General features: G+C 37.1%; 1 protein-coding gene across 1 annotated transcript in view; it reads right to left on the bottom strand.

The window, feature by feature from the left end:
- Positions 1-22416, bottom strand: part of HCN1 (hyperpolarization activated cyclic nucleotide gated potassium channel 1) — a 198495-nt gene that overhangs the window by 22392 nt on the left and 153687 nt on the right. The window contains exon 5 of the mRNA XM_062599913.1: positions 20945-21091. Coding sequence (XP_062455897.1) covers positions 20945-21091 — 147 coding nt within the window. The remainder of the gene's footprint in view (positions 1-20944; positions 21092-22416) is intronic.

Here is a 22416-nt window from a genome sequence, read left to right as displayed (position 1 = left end):
TTCATATCACTAAACCTAGGTGCTACAGGAACAAGGTGTTTCCCACCAAGACTATTTATAGAGCTAACTCTGAGCACATCTACATGAGAGTAGCACCAAAGAGCCTGTAATTTCCTGGGTCCTCCTTCTTGCCCTTTTTGCAGATTGGAATGATGTTGGCTTTCTTCCAATCCTCAGACTCCTCTCCATCCTCCATGTCCTTTCAAAGATGATTGAGATTGGCCTAGCAATAACATCTGCCAGCTCCCTCAGCACTCATTGGTGCATCCCATCAGGGCCCATAGACTTTTGGGTGTCCAGTTTGCTGACACTGTCTCTGTCCTGACCCTCCTGAATTCAGATAATTCCACAGATTTTTAATCATAAGAACAAAAGCTTAATGGGCTCTTCAATTCAGTCTCCTGCCATCAGAGAAGGAGGTGGGGCTACTGAGGAATTTAGAGGCATGCGCATGATATAAGAGTGAAGTAACAACAACCTGTCCCAGAAAAATTACGTCCTTTCAGAATAAATCCAGTGGAAAAATAACGTGAAGCAAAATGTATCACTAGGCACAAGGGAAGCAGAAAGCAGTTATCTCCATTAAAAAAAAAGAAAAAAAAAGTAAAAATACTTCCTTTTGCTACTCCTAGGAGAGACCTACAATATCTTCTGACATTACCTCATTACCATAATGACAAGGTGGAAACAGAAGTGTCTCTAAGCAGAAGTGAACACTGACTCTTGACGAGGAGTAATAGAGCAATTCCCTTTGACCTTGGTCTCAATAACATCACATCTCTCTACTGAATTACACACTATATATGATTTTCCTTCCCTTTTTTTTTTCCTCTGGAATGAACCAAGGACATGCATAAATTATATAACTTTATATAATTATCATTTAAGGTAGATTTAATTCCAGAATTATAGGATTAAAGGGAGTGAATGAATAGTAAGATGTTACATCTTTGAAGTCAACCGGTAAACTCCAACTGAATTCAGTGGGAATATGGCTTCATCAAGAACATTTTATCTGAGAATTATTTATGAGCACTGGAAGTAGAATAACACTCTCCTTTCATCACTGTACTGCCTCTCTCTCTCACCTTCTCAGATTGCCATAGGTCCCCTTCTTATGAGGGTTTTATCATGCCTGAAACACCGCACCATGTACGTAATTCACAGCTAATTGTAAAGGTGTTGGATTAAGACAGGATGAGAAGGATCTGAGACAAGAGTATACTTCTGTAGGGCTGCAGGAAAGTTGAAAGGTAGAAGAATATATAGCAGGAATGCAAGCTAGAAAAGATGGGATGAAAAAAGCACTGAGATTTATAACGACATGGAGGCTCCTCGTTATAGAAAAGAACAGTCTGGCTATGACTCCCACTGAGTACGGAAAAAGACACAGGTACTCCTGGTGCTACTATCTACTATGGTATTTATTATCTGTGTGCTTGACATTCAGAATCTCAGCTTAAGAAAAAAGAAAGGGTCTTGTCTCCTTGTCTGTAAAAACAAGCAGAAAAATAAAAACAAGATTTGTGCTGTTTGCCGGAATCTGAAAATAATCTCAGACAATAGCTCTGCAAGGTGTGAACTACCTGATACGTGCCACTGGTATTTATAATCAATAAATTCTGCTGACTCTTTAAGTCAGGAGTAGTAGTCCCTGGTTACCCCTTAAATACGTGCTGTATGATAGGATAAATATTTAAAAGAGATCCTACTTGACTTGCTTGTTTTTCTAAGGGCTGAGGAAAAGCCTGTTCTCATCTAAATAGCTAACAAGGAACTTCCTTTCTCAGTTAAAGCTTCAGCCTCTGGTTCTCTGGCACGGAAAGGTTACTCTCTGCTCCCACTACTCCCAGCATGGTGGCACTGCAGAGGAGCCCTAAACTACCTTCTCCATTCTGTATGAGACTGCCCATCTGCACACTTGGCTGATGCCAATAACTATTACTTTTCCTGCCTTACTCAGGGACTTCTGAGTAGACTTGCTGCTTGTTTTCTGCTTCTCAAAGTGAAACCTCTAGGAGGCAGAGAAAGGAAAGTGCTAATAAAAAGAAAAATTGAGCTGAAATGGAAAGAAGCCACTGAAAAAAAACACAGAAAAGGTAGGGAGAGCGAAAGGTTTAACTACAGTCATGATCAGAAAGAGAAAACTAGGTGGAGTATTGTTGAGAGAAAGAGGATGGGAGGCAAACAAAAAAAGGAAATGCAAAGAACCTACAAGAATGGGCAAAAGAGTCAGGAAGGTTTACTTCGAAGAAGAGATCGAGAAACTGAAGTTCTGAAAGAGTGAGAGCATGGGAACACAGAAACTGGCCACAAGCATTTAGAATAAGAACTGAAAAGTGGAGCAGATGAAGAAAATAAAAGGGAAATCAAAAAAAAAAAAAAGTTGTAAGTAACATATTTTAATAACTTTATAGCACAGCACAGACAGAGGTGTAAATTCAGGCCTGCCTGATTCCTCTGCCCAGACCCATCCAAACCCAGAAAGAAAAGAATTGCTCTCTTCTGGGGAAACACAGCAAAATACATCCCAGTCACAGGAATTTCACTTTTGGAACCTCATTTCCTCTTCAGGATACAGCTTCCACCCACCTTTCTCTCTTGCTATATAATCTATGTCTAGATATATCCACATATACACACACCTTGTCTGCTCAGTCTGAGTTGCCTAAGGAAACTATGAGCAAGCTGTACAACTACCCTACTGCGGTAATTTCAGCCATTATATTCTAGTAATGTACTGATTTTATTGATTAGCTTTCTGTGAAAGTTTATGCTGAAGTACAAACTTTCCTTATTTAAGATGTTAGAAGGTGGAAAATTACTGAGGGAGAGGAAATGTGTCATTTTTAAGTGCTTTGTTTTTCTACAATGTTCTTTAATTTAAATAGAAGACCATTCAGAATAAGTAAAAAACATTCCTGTGAGTCTTAATCACAGGCAGTGCTGCAATTTCAAGTTCTCATATATTACTTTAAATATCATCTTAGGGAGAAAGAAACAGTAAAGATTATTAACCATATTTTATGTAATTCAGAAAACACTAGGAGAAACAGTTTGGTGTTTTAAAGGTAACAGAAGAACAAACTATCAAAATAAAAGTTACTTTTTTCTCTGCAAAGAAAAATCTTTCACACATATTAATTCTTTGGAGCCTGATTGCAACCAGCTTATGTCCCACAAAATTATGTCTTAATTAGAATAAAGCTTCTGTCTTCACCTCTACACCAAGAATACGAAGTGAAGCCCCAGGAAAGGATTAGGAATGCATTATATTGCTAAATTGGCTAAAGGGAAAGAATGATTCAGACCTAAATGGAGCAAGTGTTGATCTAGTTCAAATATTGATCTCTGTTACATAAGAACTAAATCGGAGGTGCTACAGTCTGCTTTATGTAAGAGATTAAGTTCGGTAATTACACTAGCTCCTTCTACCTGTATTACTCACTCTGGGCTTCCTGACCATTTTCTCAAGGTGATAATAAATCATCAAAATTTATCACTCAGTATACCTACCACTTACGCATGACTGCTCCAGTGTGTCTGAAGATGTCACATTTACAGAGGCAACCACCAAGCTGCCTTAGCTGTAACCAGGACGTGACCCTGGGCCAGCACTGTGCCTGGTACGACACAGTGCTAGAGAGCTGGAGGAAAGGCAGCTGTGGACGAGAGCCGGGCACGGTGCTCCAGGACAGGGCAGCACTCACACCAGTCTCCCCCACAGCTAGGGCAAGGAGAGAGAGTAACAGGGGTGCAGGAAGGGGGAGCTAGGCTCGGAAATATTCTGGCAACCCACAGTCTAAAGAGCATCCCACAGAAGATGCATGTGGCTGACATTCACCAGAGCAGCCTTACGCACGCTTATAACCTGCCCGTGCTGGTGCTTTGTTCAGTCTGTTCAAGCTGATTCAGATTTACAAGAACAGAAAAATGAGGTGGACAACTTCCTCCCAAGTTCTTAGGATCTCGCACAGATCCCAGCTGTTACAGACTTAAGGAATGAAGGAATTGAAACTAAAAAAGGATACCACAGAGAAAATATTTGGAGAGGTAAACTATTACGAGGATATGTCATTCTATAATTTTGTTCTAGACAAAGTGTATTTTTAAACTGTTTTCCTATAGAAAAACAGTCTTGTCCTATGTATCATGGTACACTGTCTCAAATGGATTTCACGCAAGCAAATGTGCAATAGAGATGATTTTAGCTAAACCAAGAGTTTGTTGAACACATGACAATTTGGCTAGAGTGATAAAATAATTACATCGCAAACACACTCTTTTGGCAGACGCTAAGACCTTCCAAGTACTTGCTACCTCTCTGATGGCACCTGTAAGAGTTTTTATGACGTTTGCTTCAGGACAAGATTTTTAGATTGAGATAGTACTTCTAGACTGACTCGAAAAAGTTGTAGCTGCAAAAAGTAGAAGAAGTTCTTGAAAGATCTGTGTGTCTGAAAGGTTGTCCACTATTCTAGTTGAGTAAGTAAATCTACTTTGGTTGTCTACTTCCATTGAAAAACCATGTTCTTTTTATACGTAGGCCATATTTGATGGCCACATCAAAATAGGTTGGTTCATTAGGTCACTTCTACATAGTACTGTGAAAATCTGGTGCATAGCTTTAACAACGCATTTTCTTTTTCTGAGTGTCCCTCCTTAACACTCTGCTTTAAAAGGAGAAAGAACTGAATAAGAAACTGAAGCAGTCTTAATTTCCTGGTCACTGAAAGGAATAAGGCACCTTATTGAGAAAGCTGTTTTTTCTCCTAGCAATAACTCACAATGGAAGAATTATTGGGATACTGATTAAGGCAGAACTACGGGAAAAAATATGACAATGAGAGATAGGGGGGTATATGAGAGATTAAATATATTTAATCTGATTTTTAAGGAGTCATAATTTGTATGTGCTCATGCTTCCCTGTAACTTTTTAATCCATTGGTCAATTATGGTTAAATTCGTCAGAAAGAAGGTATCTCACAGATACTAAATTCTACAAGTCTTATGTCAATAGGCAGTCTAAGATTAGGATTAGCAGGATTACTAGGATTTGTATCCTTATTGAAGGAATAACTACACAGCTCACAACTTGTTTAATGCCAGAAAATCCATATGGAGCAATGGGATACAATATTCTTAATTTCTGGTGCACTTGAAATTGCTCATTCAATTTGCTTTGGTACACTGCATTTAATCATCTATACAGAATCTATTACTTAGAAACATTTCGCTCATTCAGATAAGTAAAAGTGGCATATGTACATATTTCCTTTTCAATGGCATTTCCATGACTTTTTTCATTTTTCAGTTACATTGATCTTCTTCTAGAGTTCTCTGCAGGGAAATACAAGACTAGTGATTCACTTGTGTCCAAGCTCAGTTCTTCACATAAACCTTCTGTCTGCATGCTGGAACAAGGTCAATTTTAACATGGAGACCTTGCTTGGACTTCACTTACAATAGGGTACTTCATGCACTTGGACACCATCGTTGATGTCTACACTTACGCTGAGAAAGATGACTGTCTCTTCTTCAGGTTTTTGCTATTTTGATGCTCAGTTAACACAGCTGGATATTGCAGGACTTTGAAAGACTGTGTTCTCTAGCCTCAAGACACGTAGCTACCCTGTGGCTGTATCTTAGAAGCCCAAGAATTCTCTGATCTGAGGTAACCTACATGCGTTTGACCTTCAGACAAAGCACAAATCCTGAAAATACAGTGATGTGTATTTACATTTTCAAACCACCGAGGTCCCCAAGACCCTGATACCAGACTATTGCCCAGGTGCAGAAAACCTTACAGCCAGCTGTGAGATAGCTGACTTATGTAGACAAAAAGAAGGGGAGAATAAATATGCTTTCCAGCCAAACATTAAATGAAATCCTCTGCTTGGATTCTGTCAGAGTATATGGTAGTATTGCTGTTTCCTAAGAGAAAGAAATCTTTATGCATTTGCAAGCTGAAGGGATATAGTTTTGACAGATTGTTTTTCCGGCTTCTTTGATTAAATGTATGCCTTCTGCATACTTCTCTATCATTCCCTACTTGATGAAAAGTTTCTATTCAACTCCTTATATGCATTTTTTATGCTTCAGAATTATTATTACATTAAATTGAAATGCAGGCAGGATAATCCTTTCGAGAATATATGGTTCAACCAAACCTCCAATAAAGTCAGTCTGATGAAGGATATCCATCTTTTTCTCAGCTTGTTAATTGATTTAATTGAGCTTATGGGAGAGCAGTTCTGAGCATCTTATGCTTCCCTTCTCTGGGTCTTTTAATACATTTAGAAGATTAAATAAGAGTAAAAGAAGGAAAGAAAGAAAAAGAAAAAAGACAGCACCCAACCACACTTTCAATCCTCTGACCATCCATCCATTCCTGAGCTGGGCTATTTTTTAAGTGAATTTAGCATTACTCTTCTTTAATGTTCTGAAATGTTCTATGCCTTTTAATTTTGGTTTCCAGCAGGGAAAAGGATGAGTATCAAAATGAGAATGGAGATACAGGCAATGTTTAAAGGAAGTGTGTAATTGTGAGATAGCTGGCTAATTTCAAAAGCCTCTAAAGTTCTGATAATTCAGATAAGGACCTAAAGTTTGGGCTAGCTCGTCAAACTCTGCCTCTTGAAGTTCTTCCTTCACCATTTGTAACACTCAAAGTGATTACTGCGAAACAGCAGTTGCTATAGAAACCTCTCTTTTGTTAACTGAATAAATAAATTGTAATTTGAAAATGAATATAATGATGACTATTTCAGCTTTCTGTCCCAGAGTAATCTAATATGTTCATTCTCATGTGTGTGTGCATGTCTGTGAGAAATACACAGCTAAGACTATATTTATTAACTGCTATCTTGGGTAGTTGACACTTGACAATGAAATCTTGTTTTAGCAAAGCATTTTGAATATTTACGTTGTTCCATTAAGCCAATGAGATTACATATTTAAACTTGTGTTTTGATAAACTGTGACAGAAAGACGAATCCTCAGTGATGCACAGTTTACAAAATCCTATTGGTACCTTTCTGTTTCAGAAACTTGTGTTAGTACACAGAAGAAAGGTGTGAATCAGTCATCATGTTCCTTGTACAACGAATGAAGAAAATCTCTTGTTTTTATGAAACAGTGATTAAGGAACAGGAGAAAGTTGGCTATGCTAAATGCAAAACTCTGTCTAGTCTGCTTTGCTTATGGGTTCATATAATTTATCGCACTGGTTTTCCATGGTCTCTGAAGCTTCCTGTCACCTCCTCTATCTAGTAATCTGATGATTCTGGAAACCATATTCATTCTTGTGCAACTGTACTGAAACTACAATGAAATCATTTGCTAACACCAATAAATCTGTGATTGACCTTGTATGCGACCTGTGTGGCAGCTACTATTTCTTTTTTACTATATCCTTCCCAAAAGAAGCTCAAATGCTACTATAGCTATTCTGAATGAGGAGCACTTATTATATCCACCGAAGTCAATGAGGTTTTACTCAATTGGAGGAATAAAATTATCCTGTTTCAGAAATGTGCAGAAAAGAGTGCTGCTGTTCTCATGACAGTGCTCGATTCACCTCATTGCAGTGAAGAGTAGTTGCATATGAGAAAGAGATAAAGAAAAAGAGGGAGAGAAGACAGAGATGATAGAATTTCACAAAGGCATCCAGTTACACTTACATTTTCTGTGACTTATATTAGGCAAAATTTGTTGTGTAAAAATATCCAGTCAAAATGTAAAACTGCATGTGACAGCAGAGCAATCTAGTTTGCCTTGCTGTGCAAAGGGCAGGCTATAAAGAAAATAATGATGTGCAGACGAAGGTAGGGAGGAAAAGTCTGTATTTGAAGGTAGTAGGGGTCTGACTGGAGGCTAAAACACAGTACTGAAACAAGGAACTGGGTGGCAGGAAAAGCTCAAGACACCTTAGGAGAAATATAAAGTTACGACCTGGCTATAAATTTGTGTGTTGACTAATTCTGATTTGTACTTGTTTACTCAAAAGTAGAATTTGATGCTAGGAATACTGCCAGTGAGAATTTATTGTTTGCACTACAACAACAGGCAAGAAATTCTTTCTGCCATCTTATCTCTCCCTCTGTCTTCCTCCTTCTCCAGTTCTCTGCACTGCAAACCTGAACAGCCAAAATAATTAAGTCAGTAACTGAGGTAGCTCTCAAGAGAATGTGCTCTATCTGGCCCTTAAATATACAGTTTAGCTGTCACAATAACAACAACAACAACCAGAAAAACAGTTATTTAAAAATCAGTGGTGATTTGTTCACTGAGTTATTTTAAAGCTCTCTAAGAGCTCTGGATCAGAAATACTGTTATCTTCTTAATTGCTAGGTTAACAGTTACTTCTTATTATGAATTAAAAGCCAATTGGTTCAAAGCCTCTCTCTATAAAATGATTAAGTGGCTTAAATTAAATCTTACTGATTATACTGGATAAATAACAGATAGCTGAGCTTGAAATATGCAATTTGAAGTTATGTTTAGTGTTATTCAGTAACTTCTGTTTGCCTCTAATTTAGCTTGTAACTATTCAATGAAGTCCTACTGTATATTATGACACAGGATAAACAACAAATTCCTAGCTTCTTCTAACACAAAAAACCTTAAACATTGTTATTTATATATAAACAATATCTTAAAGTGGAAGAAAAGAATATTTATAAACAGCTGAAGATTTATTTAGATTTCTGAGAGAAATGTGTGACAGAACTCCGAATGACTGTTGTGTATGCATTAGAACAGAGTAGATTTACAAAGTCAGCTATATATGTACATATCTAAATATACCAGAATGATATTAAAAAAAGATAAGGTGGATGCCCAATCCCTTTTTAATTCTGAATCCAGCCTTCGTCACAGATTTATTATGTGAACAGGGACAAACTAATTATGAAACCATTTTAATTGCCTTCTGAATGAAACTACTGAAAAGGGTACTGGAGTGGGATCAGACACAGGGGCTGTGATGTTATGTTGTAAGTAGCAACTTGTGACAGAAATGTAAGGAAGTCATGACCCAAATTCAGCCACTGTGCTGGACTGCAAGCTTGCAGAAGTAGTAAAATAATGAAAGGATATATTCTGGGGCCCAGTTTTGCAGCGATACATGAGGATGCTGATCAGTTACAAATGAAAGGGTGAGACAAGGAGAGCTAGCTCCAGAAGGCAGATAATCAGATGGTGAAGATGATAATGAAGTCTCTGGGAATATCTCAGTAGAGTGACAGCCAGACAGCCCTGAAGATAGAATTTGCTTAAGAGTGCCACTTTGACTAATATTGGTAGCTGCAGGGAAAAGAGATGTGCAAGCAGCACAGGAGGTGTAAAGAACATAAGAAATTCTGAGGAGTGCAAGTAGCAACCCACCATGAACCACCTCAGCAGCAGCTCATGTGGAGGAAAGATAAATGAGAGTGTATGGTATCAAAGAAATAATTATATTACAACTAGCAGCCAAACCATAGTCAAGACTTGACAGATCAAGGATGCATGGGATACATCCTCAGTATCTGTAGATCCTGAATATATTTCTTCTAGCAGCAAGGAAGGAAGTGGCTATGTAAATTACACACCCAAGAAGCCAGGGGAGATACCAGTACCTTTCTATCATCCATATTTAGTAACTATGCTGTGCTTCCTCTCTGCATGCAATCACTAAGGCTTTAAATATTTGCACCTGGGCCTTCCTTCCAGGATTAGACGTGCAACTAGGGAGCCTAACGATAACAGCGCTCTCAGAAACTGTGATTAGTTCATATTCATAGTACTTGCCAACTGCAGGAATATGCAGTGTGAATATGTGAATATGCAGTGGCACACTTCTTACATCAGTCATATTCTTTTTTAAAGCAACTTTAGTTCATCTGCTGGTCCAAAGTTTAACATTTATTTAACTGTTAATAGTATTTAAGTATAAGCCCATTACTCACTTTATGAATTAAATATACGTTGAGGATTATTTCCATAAGAAATATGTTCCTATCATTTATTCAGAAAGATTTTCAAATTATCTTAAGACTATATCTTAATCTCTGCTTTTAAGAATACTTTTATCTATACTGATTTTATTTCATAGAAAAGGCCTTAAAAACCTGTCATTACTGTTCTTCATAAAGTCATATGTTATAGCCACAGACTGGTAGCATAGGAAATGTGTATTGAGATATACTGTGGCAGTGAGAAACATAATGACCACACATTAGCATGTAATGTAACATACATACTTACAGAGTACTATGCAGATGTATTGACAAAGTATTATATAGTAATCAGATTCCCATTTTTCTCCATACAAATATCTTATACACATGTGTGTTTGCATAGATGTACGTGTATGTGTGTACATCCATTTATCTACCTATTTAATTATCTACATACATACCTATATGCTTACATACACACACACACACACACACACACACACTTGGTCAGGGCTCAGCTTTTTGGTCCAAATTGTATTTTCAACATAATGTGCACCATTAGAACTATATTTGGAATTAGTATCAGTTAAATATTTTAGAGGTTAATAAAACTAATGTAAAAGTGTGTGCTTGTATAACTAAAGTTAAAATCTACAATTAAAAAGGTGAGAGGAAAGAAGAGTCTGCTCCCAGTCCCAATTATGTTCTTTGGAAATGAAATGTCCTGATGTTCTATATTCTGCAAGGACACATGATCTGTATCTATTTTCAGCTTACATCTTCTCACATGGTGGCCTAAAAATAAGCCAGCTATGAACTTTAAATAATGGCTCAGGAAGGGTATTAACCTCTTTCTCACATTCTAAGTTTGTCACAGTGCTATAAGTATCCATATTATACAGAACGTATCTGGTGTTAGAGAATGACAAAGCAAGCTACATATCCCTCTAGCGCTGCTCAACACCTCTACAGATGTCATTGGCTTTTATTTCCTTTCAAGGTCTGTCACATTTTAAGGCACTTACACATAATAGTGCCAGCATTTTGCTTTCTATTGGTAATGCCTTATTTTGTGCCAGATGCTAATAATCACAAGCTATTTTATTTTCAACCCCTACTAACTGAAGACTTTCTACTCCTGGTAAAATGTGCCTTACTCTGAAAATGTTTGTTTACATAAATATGCAAGTATCTATACAATGTGTAGCAATGAGTGATAGAAGGAGAGCCTGGAGTTTTGTTATATGGGTGTGGATGCCTATACTACCTATCACATTTCCCAGGTAATCTGCTGTCCAGCCACCACACAGCATGCCCTGATCAGGTATATTTTTCAAGTGATTCCAAGTTCTATTTTTTTCCTTACATTTTCTTCTCAGGAAAAAAAATAACACACACATGCATACACATGTTCATCTTTGCTTCCTAATTTTAAGTTAGGTAGAGAAAACAATGCTTCGCTACATAATAATTGGCTGAAACAATCCAGGCTAAAAGGAAAAATGTTAATTACAAAGAATGAGTCCTTTATAATATATATAATCACAAAGATATTTACTTTGCTATAAAGTACAGGGAACTTATCTACAAAATAATTTTGTCTTCCAGCAAGGCACCATCCATTGCTTCAAATGTGCTGCAGTAACCAGAACACACAAACGTGCAATGATCGGCTCGTAAAATTTCTACCTGCACGTGCTCTGGTCCCGTTATTATCCTCTCACGCAAGCACCGAAGTGCCACAGTTTTCACTTTCGACAAAAGAGGAAAAGGGAAGTTGACTTTTTCACTAGACTCCAGCAGAACAAGCTGGGAAATCTCTTAGGAAAACTCCTCCCCGCAGGAGCTTCACTGCTGTCAAGGTCATGTTAGGATCCACTGCCACCCCTGCCCACGGCTGTGAAGATACCACGAAAGGGCACAACAGGTACAACTGTTACCTTGAACTCAGCCTGGGAACTAATGGGCAGTTTGTACTCGCACTCATGGTGTCAGATTGCACATTTTGCACCAGCTTTTAATTCTGTAGTCTCTAACAAAAGCGTGTCACAGCAGTTTAGCCCCAAGGTGGGGCTGATTTTGTTAACCCCTGAAAAAATCAAATGCTAAGTTCCTTCAGTGTTACACACATCTTTAAATAAGTGTAATTCAACACTTTGTGCAGTAAGATCTAAACTATACGCCATTATCTGTCCATTTGTAAGTTATTTCAAGCACTATTAAAGGAAATATAGAGGAGCCCATTGAAAAGCCAACGTGCAATATCAGAAGAACACTTTGTGAATAAATAAAAACATTTTTTTTCCATCCTCATGTCTATTAATCTCTTACATAAAGACTCTAACAAAAGAGGGTCTTATATGGATATTATGCTTTAAAAACATTATGTTTTGGCACTGAGGAGTACAGCCTCTGCTTTTTCAGGCAATAGGACTTAAGAAAAAAATCAGTATTCCCTTTTGCTTACTTGGAAGTGAGACAATTTTTGGAAAAAAATGGAAGTATTTGCTTACTGTTAAATAACAACAGTCCAAAACCACAGTTCAGACACCAAGTTTTGTGCTGAAAAATGCACTATTCCTTTGTTCGAGTAAAACTAGAAAAACAGCAAAACATGGATTTAGCATTGCCATGATGTGCAACACTTTAACTTGCATATCCCCCGCAGATTTAACAAGATTTACCTTCTTAAATCACCGGTGTATCTACTGAAAAATATATCTATCAGCATGCATTCAGGACAGATTTTATGCTCTGTTGTTTTTCGTTCTCTTTGCCTTGCCTTTATTGCCATATGCTTTTAAAGGGAACTCCAAATTATGCATAGAAAATGCTGTGTACCCTTCTACATGCTGTTACTACCATCCCTAATGCAAGCTGGGTAACATAACGTGGTGAGTGCATAGAAACAGGCACCTGCATTTTCTTCTCTATCAGACAGTTCATGGCACATTTATCTCCTCTTGCTGGTAAATCCCAACACTAACCTTTCTTTATGGTGAGTTTCACAGAGACTGGCATCTTTTAAGGGCGCCCACTCAACTCAGAAACTTTTGTATTAAATGCTTTTTACTAACTCTAAACAAACAAGGTGCACAAACAATTTAAAATGAGTCTGGGTCCACAATTTAAATTTCACAGTGAAAACAAAAGGAAAAGATGTTCCTTCTCACCATTTCCAAGAAAGAGATTTACTGGAAAGGGGCAAGGACACATCCTTGCTGTGCATCCCTGCCCTGTCTGCACCGTAGCTTCCCGCTCAGATCAGGGCTGCATCCGTCACCTTTGTGCCTCTTGCAAGATGCTCCCCCCTTCCCCTGCCCACACTCTCCTTACACAGGGAGGATGATTTTTTACTTCAGAAGCACAGCAGGGCAAACCTGGCAGGTACTACTGCTGCACAGTAGTAGATTGCTATCTTGTAGCCAGATCCTGCAGCTCCTAATCCTGAATTAAAACAGATCATGTAGTTTCAGCCACTGGATCAAGAAGGATTTACACTTATTTTCCTAAAAGATTCAGAGGAACATTTGTTAACTTCTGTTCCATTTTCACAAAAGGACTTAGAGCCATACTTCTGTGACTAGGCAGAGGATCACATAGTATTAGCTGAATAAGCCAAAAATTTCCAAGTCCTAGAGAGAACACTAGCCAAAGAAAAAGCAAGCACAGTGTTAAAACGGAATGTGTTTACATACAGAAAACCAAACCAGAAGACATCTAAAGTACTTTGTTAGTATTTTTAACCTCCTGGAAATCAGCAACTCCCTTTATAATTGCAGTAGTACATTCATTTATAACTGCAACAGTACATTCAGCTCTAATAGGAATGAACATGCTGTGGTAAGCACTGTCTAATACGTATTAACTTTTCCTGACTTTTAGCAGAAACTACATGAAAAATAAAATAATAATAACAGAAAAGATGCCTGCCTCTTCCCATCCCCTCCCTCTAACACTACGTGGTAGCAGCTACACGAACAATCTTTCACCTCCTTTCAATGGAGACATGACGGACACCAGGAAGTGTGATCCTGGAGCAGTGGTGAGACGTTCTCCCCCGCAGGACAGCATGCTGCTGGCACTAGCTGCAGGTCTCCGAACGAAACAGCAGTCGCTGCCCTTGCTGAAGGCCCTTCTTTCTGATCCTGCTCCGCAGATGCCTGACTAGCAGATCATACAGTAGCAGATACAGGCTGGGCTTACTTTCTATAATTGTCTTTGATGTTGCTGCATCACAGCATTCAGCTTGGTGTGCTTAACTAGCATTTTGCGTCTAAGTCTTTTGGCACTTTTTTCAGAGAATTTACCCCTTTAAGAAACAAATGAACTACTGCATCAAAATTAAAATTTTGATTGGTATATTTGAGCAGCTCATGAAAGAACTGTCATGTTTGAAATGTACTGTTTGGTACTATGTCACACTAGGTAGGGCACAGCACCTTAAAATACTAATTCAGTGACTGCTGATCATTTGCCCATTTCCAAAATTAAAATGGCCTAATTATTCTTTTTAATTTATAAAACTTAATCATCGTCTTTTCTAAGGGGTTTTTAGAGCTTTGGTTAAGCCTTGTATATATTGACCATTATTTTGACACACACAGAAAAATAGCATTTTTTTTTTAGCATTTATGGAATAAACAACGCCATAGTATATCATCATTTACCTTGCAAGATTCATGTATTGCGTAGTTCATCCATGATTTCAGTGCTCCAGAGCACAGACTAAAGCTATGTTTTATCTATGTCTATGTGAAAAAAACTTTTATGCTCTACATAAATAAGTATTTACTCTCTCTGTATAGCTATATAAAGATATACCCAAATGAGTAACTCTATGTCTATGTCTACATTTCTGATGCATTTTACCTTGTTCTCCTCTTCAAGTTTCATACCCAAGCTCCAGTGAATATAAAAAATGTATTAAAGTACAGTGGATTATAATGAAACAATTACCTCTCAGTCTTCTATGACCTTAAATTTATGGACATAAGTTATTATGGAAGCAAAGCAGTTGAAATTTTCAATAATTTAATATTGATTCTGACACTTTGTTGTTTTTTAATAAATTAATTTGATTTTCTGTTATTAATTTAATGTTTGATGGCCCGTATCCAAAAATGATGATGACTGCACTATTAAAAAAGACTGATGTTTACTGTGCTGTAATCACACCACATTTTGGCCTCATACTATTGACTCTGGAGATGTCTCATCCTTTGCTCACAGGATGATAGTACAGAGTTCTAATGCAACTATAAAATTTTGTGATATCTAAAGATAAATATAAAACAGAAGGAAAGATATTATAAAAAGAAGTAAGTTTTAATGGGGAAATGAGAAAATTAATTGGGAAGAAGAGTGAAGTTACTGAATTGATCATTTTAAATTTTGATTTTAAGAGTACTAAATAGTTTCTAAAAAAATATACTTGTCTACACGTACCAAACTGTTTTGTTTTTAGTCGTATTTTTACTTAGATGTAATTACTGTTAGCAAATTATAAATCCAATAATGGAAGCTTTATACTATTTTGTTATGAGAGTCTGTTTCTTATAAGAACTGTCACAAAATGCAACTCGTGATGTAATACTAAGCAGTGTGCTGGATCTTTTTCAGAATTTTATACCTGATTCATCAGTCTATAACAGGTCCCATCATGTACTTATATACACTATCCCTATGGTAACAATACAGGCCAAGAACTTCACTGCTTGACTTCAGAAAGGGCAATGTATACAAATAAAGCTTGTTAAAAGAAACTAAAGTGGGCTTCTTATAGGAAGATTACAGGATGGAGAGAAACACTAAGTGATGCATGTAGGCAAATACATCTAGTTATCTATCCATTACCGCTTAGGACTTAGCTCTTACAGTTATAATAGTTCCATAAAAATGTATTTTCCGTGCTTGGCAGTGACTAAAAATACCAAATTAATGTTAGGAATTGTCAGGAAAAAATACCTCATATTACTATAATATCGTTATAGGAGGTACAGATCTGGTGGTCTCATCTCAAAAAGGCTAGAGCAGAGCTGGGAAAGGGTGATCATGGGGGTGAACTGGTTTCTGTGCAAGGAAAGATTATACAGGATAGGACAGTTCTGCCTCAAAAAATACAATACAAGAAGGGGTATAGAAAACTACAACATCATGACTGGAAGGCAAAGGGTGGGTAGGAATTGACTTCATCATTACTTTTGGTACAAGAATCAAACCCCCAAAAGACAGTTGTAGCCAGGTTCGTATCCAAGAAAAGGAGGTGGTTCCTCATGCAGCACGGTGTAAACTTGGAGAACTCCTTGTCAAAGGGTGTTGTGGATGCACAAAGATTACACAGATTCTGGAGGACAGTAAATAATTAATTGGAAGGGATACCTCTCAAGGAATACTAGAGAAACCACATCAGGCTCATTAAATCCCTTGAGCTGAAAATAGTTGGAGTGTAGGAGAGAAATCAATGGAAAAATTATACCTTCTCTGTTCTCATTCTTCTCTGGGCGTCCACTTACCACTGCTGCTGGAGGGAGGCTATTGGGTTAGACGGACCCTGAATACAAACCAGTTTGACTCTTTTTATGCTCTGTTCTTAGGTGAAACTGCTTATGTATGACATGTGTCTTTTAATGTTTGTAATTCCAGTGCCATTTTCGAAGAGATTTCTCTAGGTATGGTTTGTTTCTCATCATCTACCATCTCCTATTTGCGCTATAACAGTTACAAAGATCTCATTTTGGACTAAGACTTTGTCATGCCAGATGATGTTCAAGCATCTAGGTTGCAAAAACTCAGAATTAAGAAGTGAGAAACTCTAGAAAACTTTACAGGTATCTCTGACGAAGAACCAAAGACAATATGCATACAAGACAAACATGCAAATTGCTACTAATTGCTAAGTGCTACCTTAAGAGATGAGTGAGGGAGATTGTTAATTGCAAATGTTAATAAAGGTGGGATTTATCACACTATCATCAGCTGTGTAAAGATGCAGCCTTTTCTCTAAACTAGTCATCTAGGTTTTCTCTACAGTAAGTAGGGATTAGGGAGGTGCAGAGTGAGCCTGGATAATTAGCTTAGGCTTGACGCTGAACTTTTATATAGACAAAGGTAGGTCAGAAGAATACAACCCCGCACGGCCTGTCTAAAGCAATTTTATATTATCCATCTGTACAGAACAGGTAACTGCTAGGAGTCTGATGACTATTTGACTCTCAGGAATGCTGGACAGTTATTATCAGAGAAGTCTACCTGTGAAAAAGGCCATATGCTTTTCAATAAGAGCAAATGTTTTGAATTTAATGAAAAGACACTATTTAATTCTTACAAGCAGGCAGTAGCACGGCGCATATGGTAATGTGTGGGTCATAGAGTCTGTGTGTGTAGAGGTGAGAAAATCTAATTAGTTACATTACCATGTGACTAATATACTCAATTTGTGCAACTAACTTAATGAGGAGGAGGATAAGGTTTTAAAATCCCCTTTTCTAATAAATATCTACCTTTGTTTCCTGTCATTAAGGGGAATTTTTTTTGTTAAAAATGTAAGCTTATTCTTAACTGATATAGGTCAGCTACTTCTTGAAATGTATGCTTTACTCAGATTTGAAACAACTGAAGAGCCTTGGAAATTTAGGTAGCTAAATTAGCTAGCTTATTCTCCATAATAAACATGATATTTTTTGTTACCAAAAAAAAGTTATCCACCCACACATATGCACCACATCTATTTTCAGCTTATCATTATTTCATTTATCAAATGTACTATGAATATTCCATATGAAGTTTTCAGAAACACAGCCAAATGACCATCGATCCTTTTTTATGGTTATAAAAGTCTTACCTCTGTTGTAAGTCTATACAACTGTAATAGTAGTGTTGATCATGTAAGAATTAATTTTATAACAGATTTTTACTCCTAATTTTATGCCTCTATTTTTTTAATAGTTGGAAGATCTTATTTATATAACGCATAATTACCTTCCTACGTAGTTTTCCACTAAAAATGAGTAAGACAAATTTTTAAATTATGGACAAAGAAGTCACACTTCTACAGAGAGACAAGCTGTGGGAAATTTCAGCCCATACAGTAAATTTGAATGGCTGAGAAGAAGGAGAATAGAAAACACTGCAACTTTTTAATGGCTTTTGGTGATATTCATGCTATAATTATTAAGTAGTTTGTGTGAGTTTTTTCTTTTCTGCCTACTGTAAGTGAGGAAATAGTGGTTTCATCTGAATGTCTTCATCAGAAACTCATGCTAAGTATGTCCAACAGTGACTCTGAATGTTCAGTTCTCACCCCTACTAAACTGAAGGTATAATAAAATACAAAATTCATTAAGAACTTAAAAAATGCAGCAAATATTTATTCTTGAATGACATAATTAGGGTATCTGTGCTATTGCCTGGATGTTATAGCCTCATGCAATTATTGGCATGTAAAATGTGCTGTCTAATATCAAGAAGAATTGTGCTCTGCCTTTAAAAGAGTTTAATTTATTATTGATTAGTCACACCAAAAAGCCACTACCTGCAATACAAAAGTGTGTATAATAAAGTGGTAGCTAAAATAGTATTTGAAATTGCTAAACTAAGCAAACATCTAAGTGGTGTTTTCAGGGCACAGCATACAAGCTGCTACCAGAATTCAGACAGAATCCTTGGGAAACCTCTTCTGTCTGTCATTGCCACTCTCCAGTTTTCTCCATTTTTCCTGATATTTTTCAGGAACAACTGCTGTGTTGTGGACAGTGTGCAACCTGACTGTAACCTCTGAAGAAAGCGCTCTGCTGGGTGGATAAATTTTCATTATACAATACAGAAAACAAAGAAATCATGCTACATGCAGCATGATCATAATAAAATCAAAAGCCATTCCTTCACTGATATTCCATTCTTATTCTATGTTTTTAACGGCTCATTAATTTTTGAAATTTTCCATGCTTGATCTCTTCCCAAAAGTGATTTTTGTTTTTTATGCTTGACCAAATTTGTCTTGCAGTCTTAATATTTAAAAAAATAGAGAGGGAAAGAGAGAGAGAGAAAAAGGAAGAAAGAGGAAAAAAGAAAATGAATGAAAGCAAGAGAAGGGAATGAGGATGGATAGAAAGGAAAGAAAGCTAATTAGTGCTGCAACTGAAAATTTTTGCCAGTAAAAGACTTTGCAGTGGACGGGTAGTTCATTTTCAGAGAAATACTTTCCCTAAAAGAGTAAATAGATTAAACTTTTTTTTTCAGATGTCAGTCACTGCTGAGCCTGTATATACATCCACTCCTTTAGTAGAGGCCGAGATTCATGTTTTGACTGTCAGTGCACTCTAGGGATAGTTTCTGGGCTTTCTTTTTCTGTCCCAACTGATATATTTTTATGGTACATTCTCCTTTTGTTTCCTCATATGACATTTGAAAAGTCAGCAAGGGGAGCTCGGGGTAAATTGACAGTACAAAACCCAAAGCCCTCCATCTGCCCTCCAAAACACTTACAAATCCAAAATATAATAATAATGATTGGACTCTGAGGCTACTTCTATTTTAGGGAATTAAATGTGCCCAGGCACTGGAATTCAATCACCTATACTGTTAAATTGTGAGGATAATCATGGTTTGGCCTGACTTTGACTTGGACCATCTAATACTGACCGAACAATTTTGAGCACAGTTCACCATTCCCAGTTGGCAGTTCGTAGGGAGGGAGGCCACTATGAGACTGTAACAACATGGACATGGTCAAACTGTGCCAGCTGGTCTCAGAGCTTCTGAACAGGCAGGGCACTATTTCTTATAGATATAGCTTGAATATGCCAACTATTTTAAATATGGAATTCGACTGATTTTGGAATTAGATTATATGATATGCTTCTTTTTCACAACAAAGAGCTGGATTCAACAGTGCAGACAATCCCTTACAGACCTATGTTCTTACTATTCTGCAAACCCTGCTAAAAAACCATAAACCCTCGCATATCTTTCCAAAAGTACAGATGTCATCCTGTGCTCTGTAGGGAGTTCTATATGCCTGAATTCAGCACCATCCCTCCCATGGCAGGGATATTAAAATGCATTACTTGGTATCACCGAAAATTACACAGGACTCATCACATTCCTCCTCTTTTTTCCCCCTTTTCTTGTTTATTTTATTTTCCCTGCTTATGCTTTCTCCTCTCTTTCAACTTCTTTTTTTCCTCTGTATTTTTATCCTTCCTTCAGTGGAAGATGTCAGCCAGCTGATAACACGAAACAACATCGCTGAGTAGGTCAGGCATGAATATTATCCAAGAGAAGACAGTCAGACCTATACTCGCATTAAGCAGGTAGCTGTTTCAGCTAGATGAACCTTGCCTTCCTCCCACACAAACACCTTATAGAAGAAAATTCCAACTGCTTCCACCCAACAGAAAATAATAATTAAAGACAAAACCAGAATACAGATTGGATTTTTAATAAAAGAGATATTTTTGATGGATTTAACATCCTGTTATTATTTTCAGCTTCTTGGTTTCAAGTAAAGACTTTCCTAGCCAAGGATGCTACTTCACTGAGTGAATTAAAGCAGCTCTCTCCCTTCACTAGTGGCTTTTATCTGCACTAATATTCTGGGTAGCAAGAAGGGAGTGTAGAACAAAGCTTTCAGCCAAGACCATTCTAGTCCAGCCTCTCTCTATTTTAAAGAATGACAGAAGAGGAAAAGGGTAAAGAAATCTTAGCAACATGTAAACTGGAGTTTGCCTCAACAGCTAAGAATGAGATTTTACTCTCTTTTACATCCTTGTGTGGCAATGACTGACAGATTGGTTCAAAAGAGAGTGTAAACATGAGTATTTCTTTTTATCAATCCAATCTAACATAAAGTTCATTCTCCTGGTCGCTCATTGACCAGGTAGATGGTGAAATGAGATAAAATGTTACAGAATAGAAACTGAAATAGCATTTTAGCACAGAAATAGCAAAGACATGAAAGCTTTCTATACCATGAAGATCTGCTTAGATACTTCAGTCTTACCTCCCTGAGGGGATCATTGAGCTCATTGAGAATATTTTCTTCATCAAAAATCTTGCCTTGGTAGCGGTGTTCATAGTAATCGTGGATCTTCTGGCGCATTTCAGCAGGCAACTTGTGGAATGACATGTACTGTTCCACTTGTTTGTACTATTGGGAAAATAAAAGAAAGAATTAAAAAATAGAAAAACTTTTTAGTTTTTCTACAGGCATCTAGAAAATGAAAGTTCATTCACGTATCCATTTAAGAAATGCAAATTCCAAAATATTTCTAATATATCCAAAATTCAGTATGTTCAGGGAAGATAGCAAACAGCAGATCCAAGTTTGCCAATTTCAAATATGAACACCTAGAACTACTGTCACATATTTGATAAGGTGCAATATAAAAACAAGCAGTTAGAAAGCCATTTCAGAAGATCACAACAAAAAGAAAAAGAGTTGCAGTATGCATAGTATGCAAAAGTATGAGAAGAGGATCACTATAGGAATTTCATGAAACTAAGGAATTAAGTAAATAGAAATCTTTTCTATATTAGAAAATTTCTATTCTAAACAATTATAATCATTTGATTTATAGTTGGGGTATAAATAAAGAGGAGAGGCACCAGCTAGTAGTAAATATGAGTAATCTTATCAGGACTTTGGATTTGCAACAGCAACATTAATGACACATAGATCTGCTCAAACATTTTGTTGTTAAATGGCAATTATCAATGCTGAACACTTCATATATTTTATTATACAAGGATAACCTTTAATATATACATCAAAGGACCCCTACAAAAAGATTAGTTACCTTAATAGTACTGTTGCTCAGATGGCAACATAACAACTGAAAATAAAAGCAACTGCTTTAGCAGTGGTGCTACTATCCACATTAATGCCTGCATTTTAGAAGCCAAACCCTCACATTTGTCATGTGTTCCCTAAGTTCCCAGCTATACACAGCTCCAAGAGCACATAAACACCATTTTTAGCTCATTCCATGCGGCAGACAAGGAAACTGTATATAGTGTATATCTGCTACTTTACTACTGCATTCAGAGTTTAAGCACTGAAATTTCAAGAGATGCATATGCTGCATTAAGGTTGTTTATAAGGTGACTAAAAAACAACATTAAAATCTGTGTAATCAACGAAGGAGAAAGCACTCCCTTAGGAGAAGGAGAGAAAGATAGAGGTAACTGTAGAACTGGAAAACTAGGCATGGCATTAAGAAAAAAAAAGAAGAAAGGTGGGGTAAACCAGAGTTGACAGGACCCAGGAGTCTCCGAGAACCCCATTTGCCGCAGGAAAGCATGTTATGCTTCCTTGTCTCCACCACTCTTCTGTCCTGTCTCCTGTTTTGTTTGCTCCCAAACCCGTCTGACTCCGAAGCCCTTCTGAAAAGCGTAACTTTCAGAAAAGACCGTCCCTAACTAACATCCACGGAGTTGTACTGTACAAAATTGTATGACACACCTGAGATCCAG

Source organism: Rhea pennata, chromosome Z (genome assembly GCF_028389875.1).
Source record: "Rhea pennata isolate bPtePen1 chromosome Z, bPtePen1.pri, whole genome shotgun sequence".
NCBI lineage: Eukaryota > Metazoa > Chordata > Aves > Rheiformes > Rheidae > Rhea > Rhea pennata.
The sequence above is the reverse complement of the archived record's forward strand: the minus strand, read 5'-3'. Positions and strand labels throughout refer to the sequence as shown.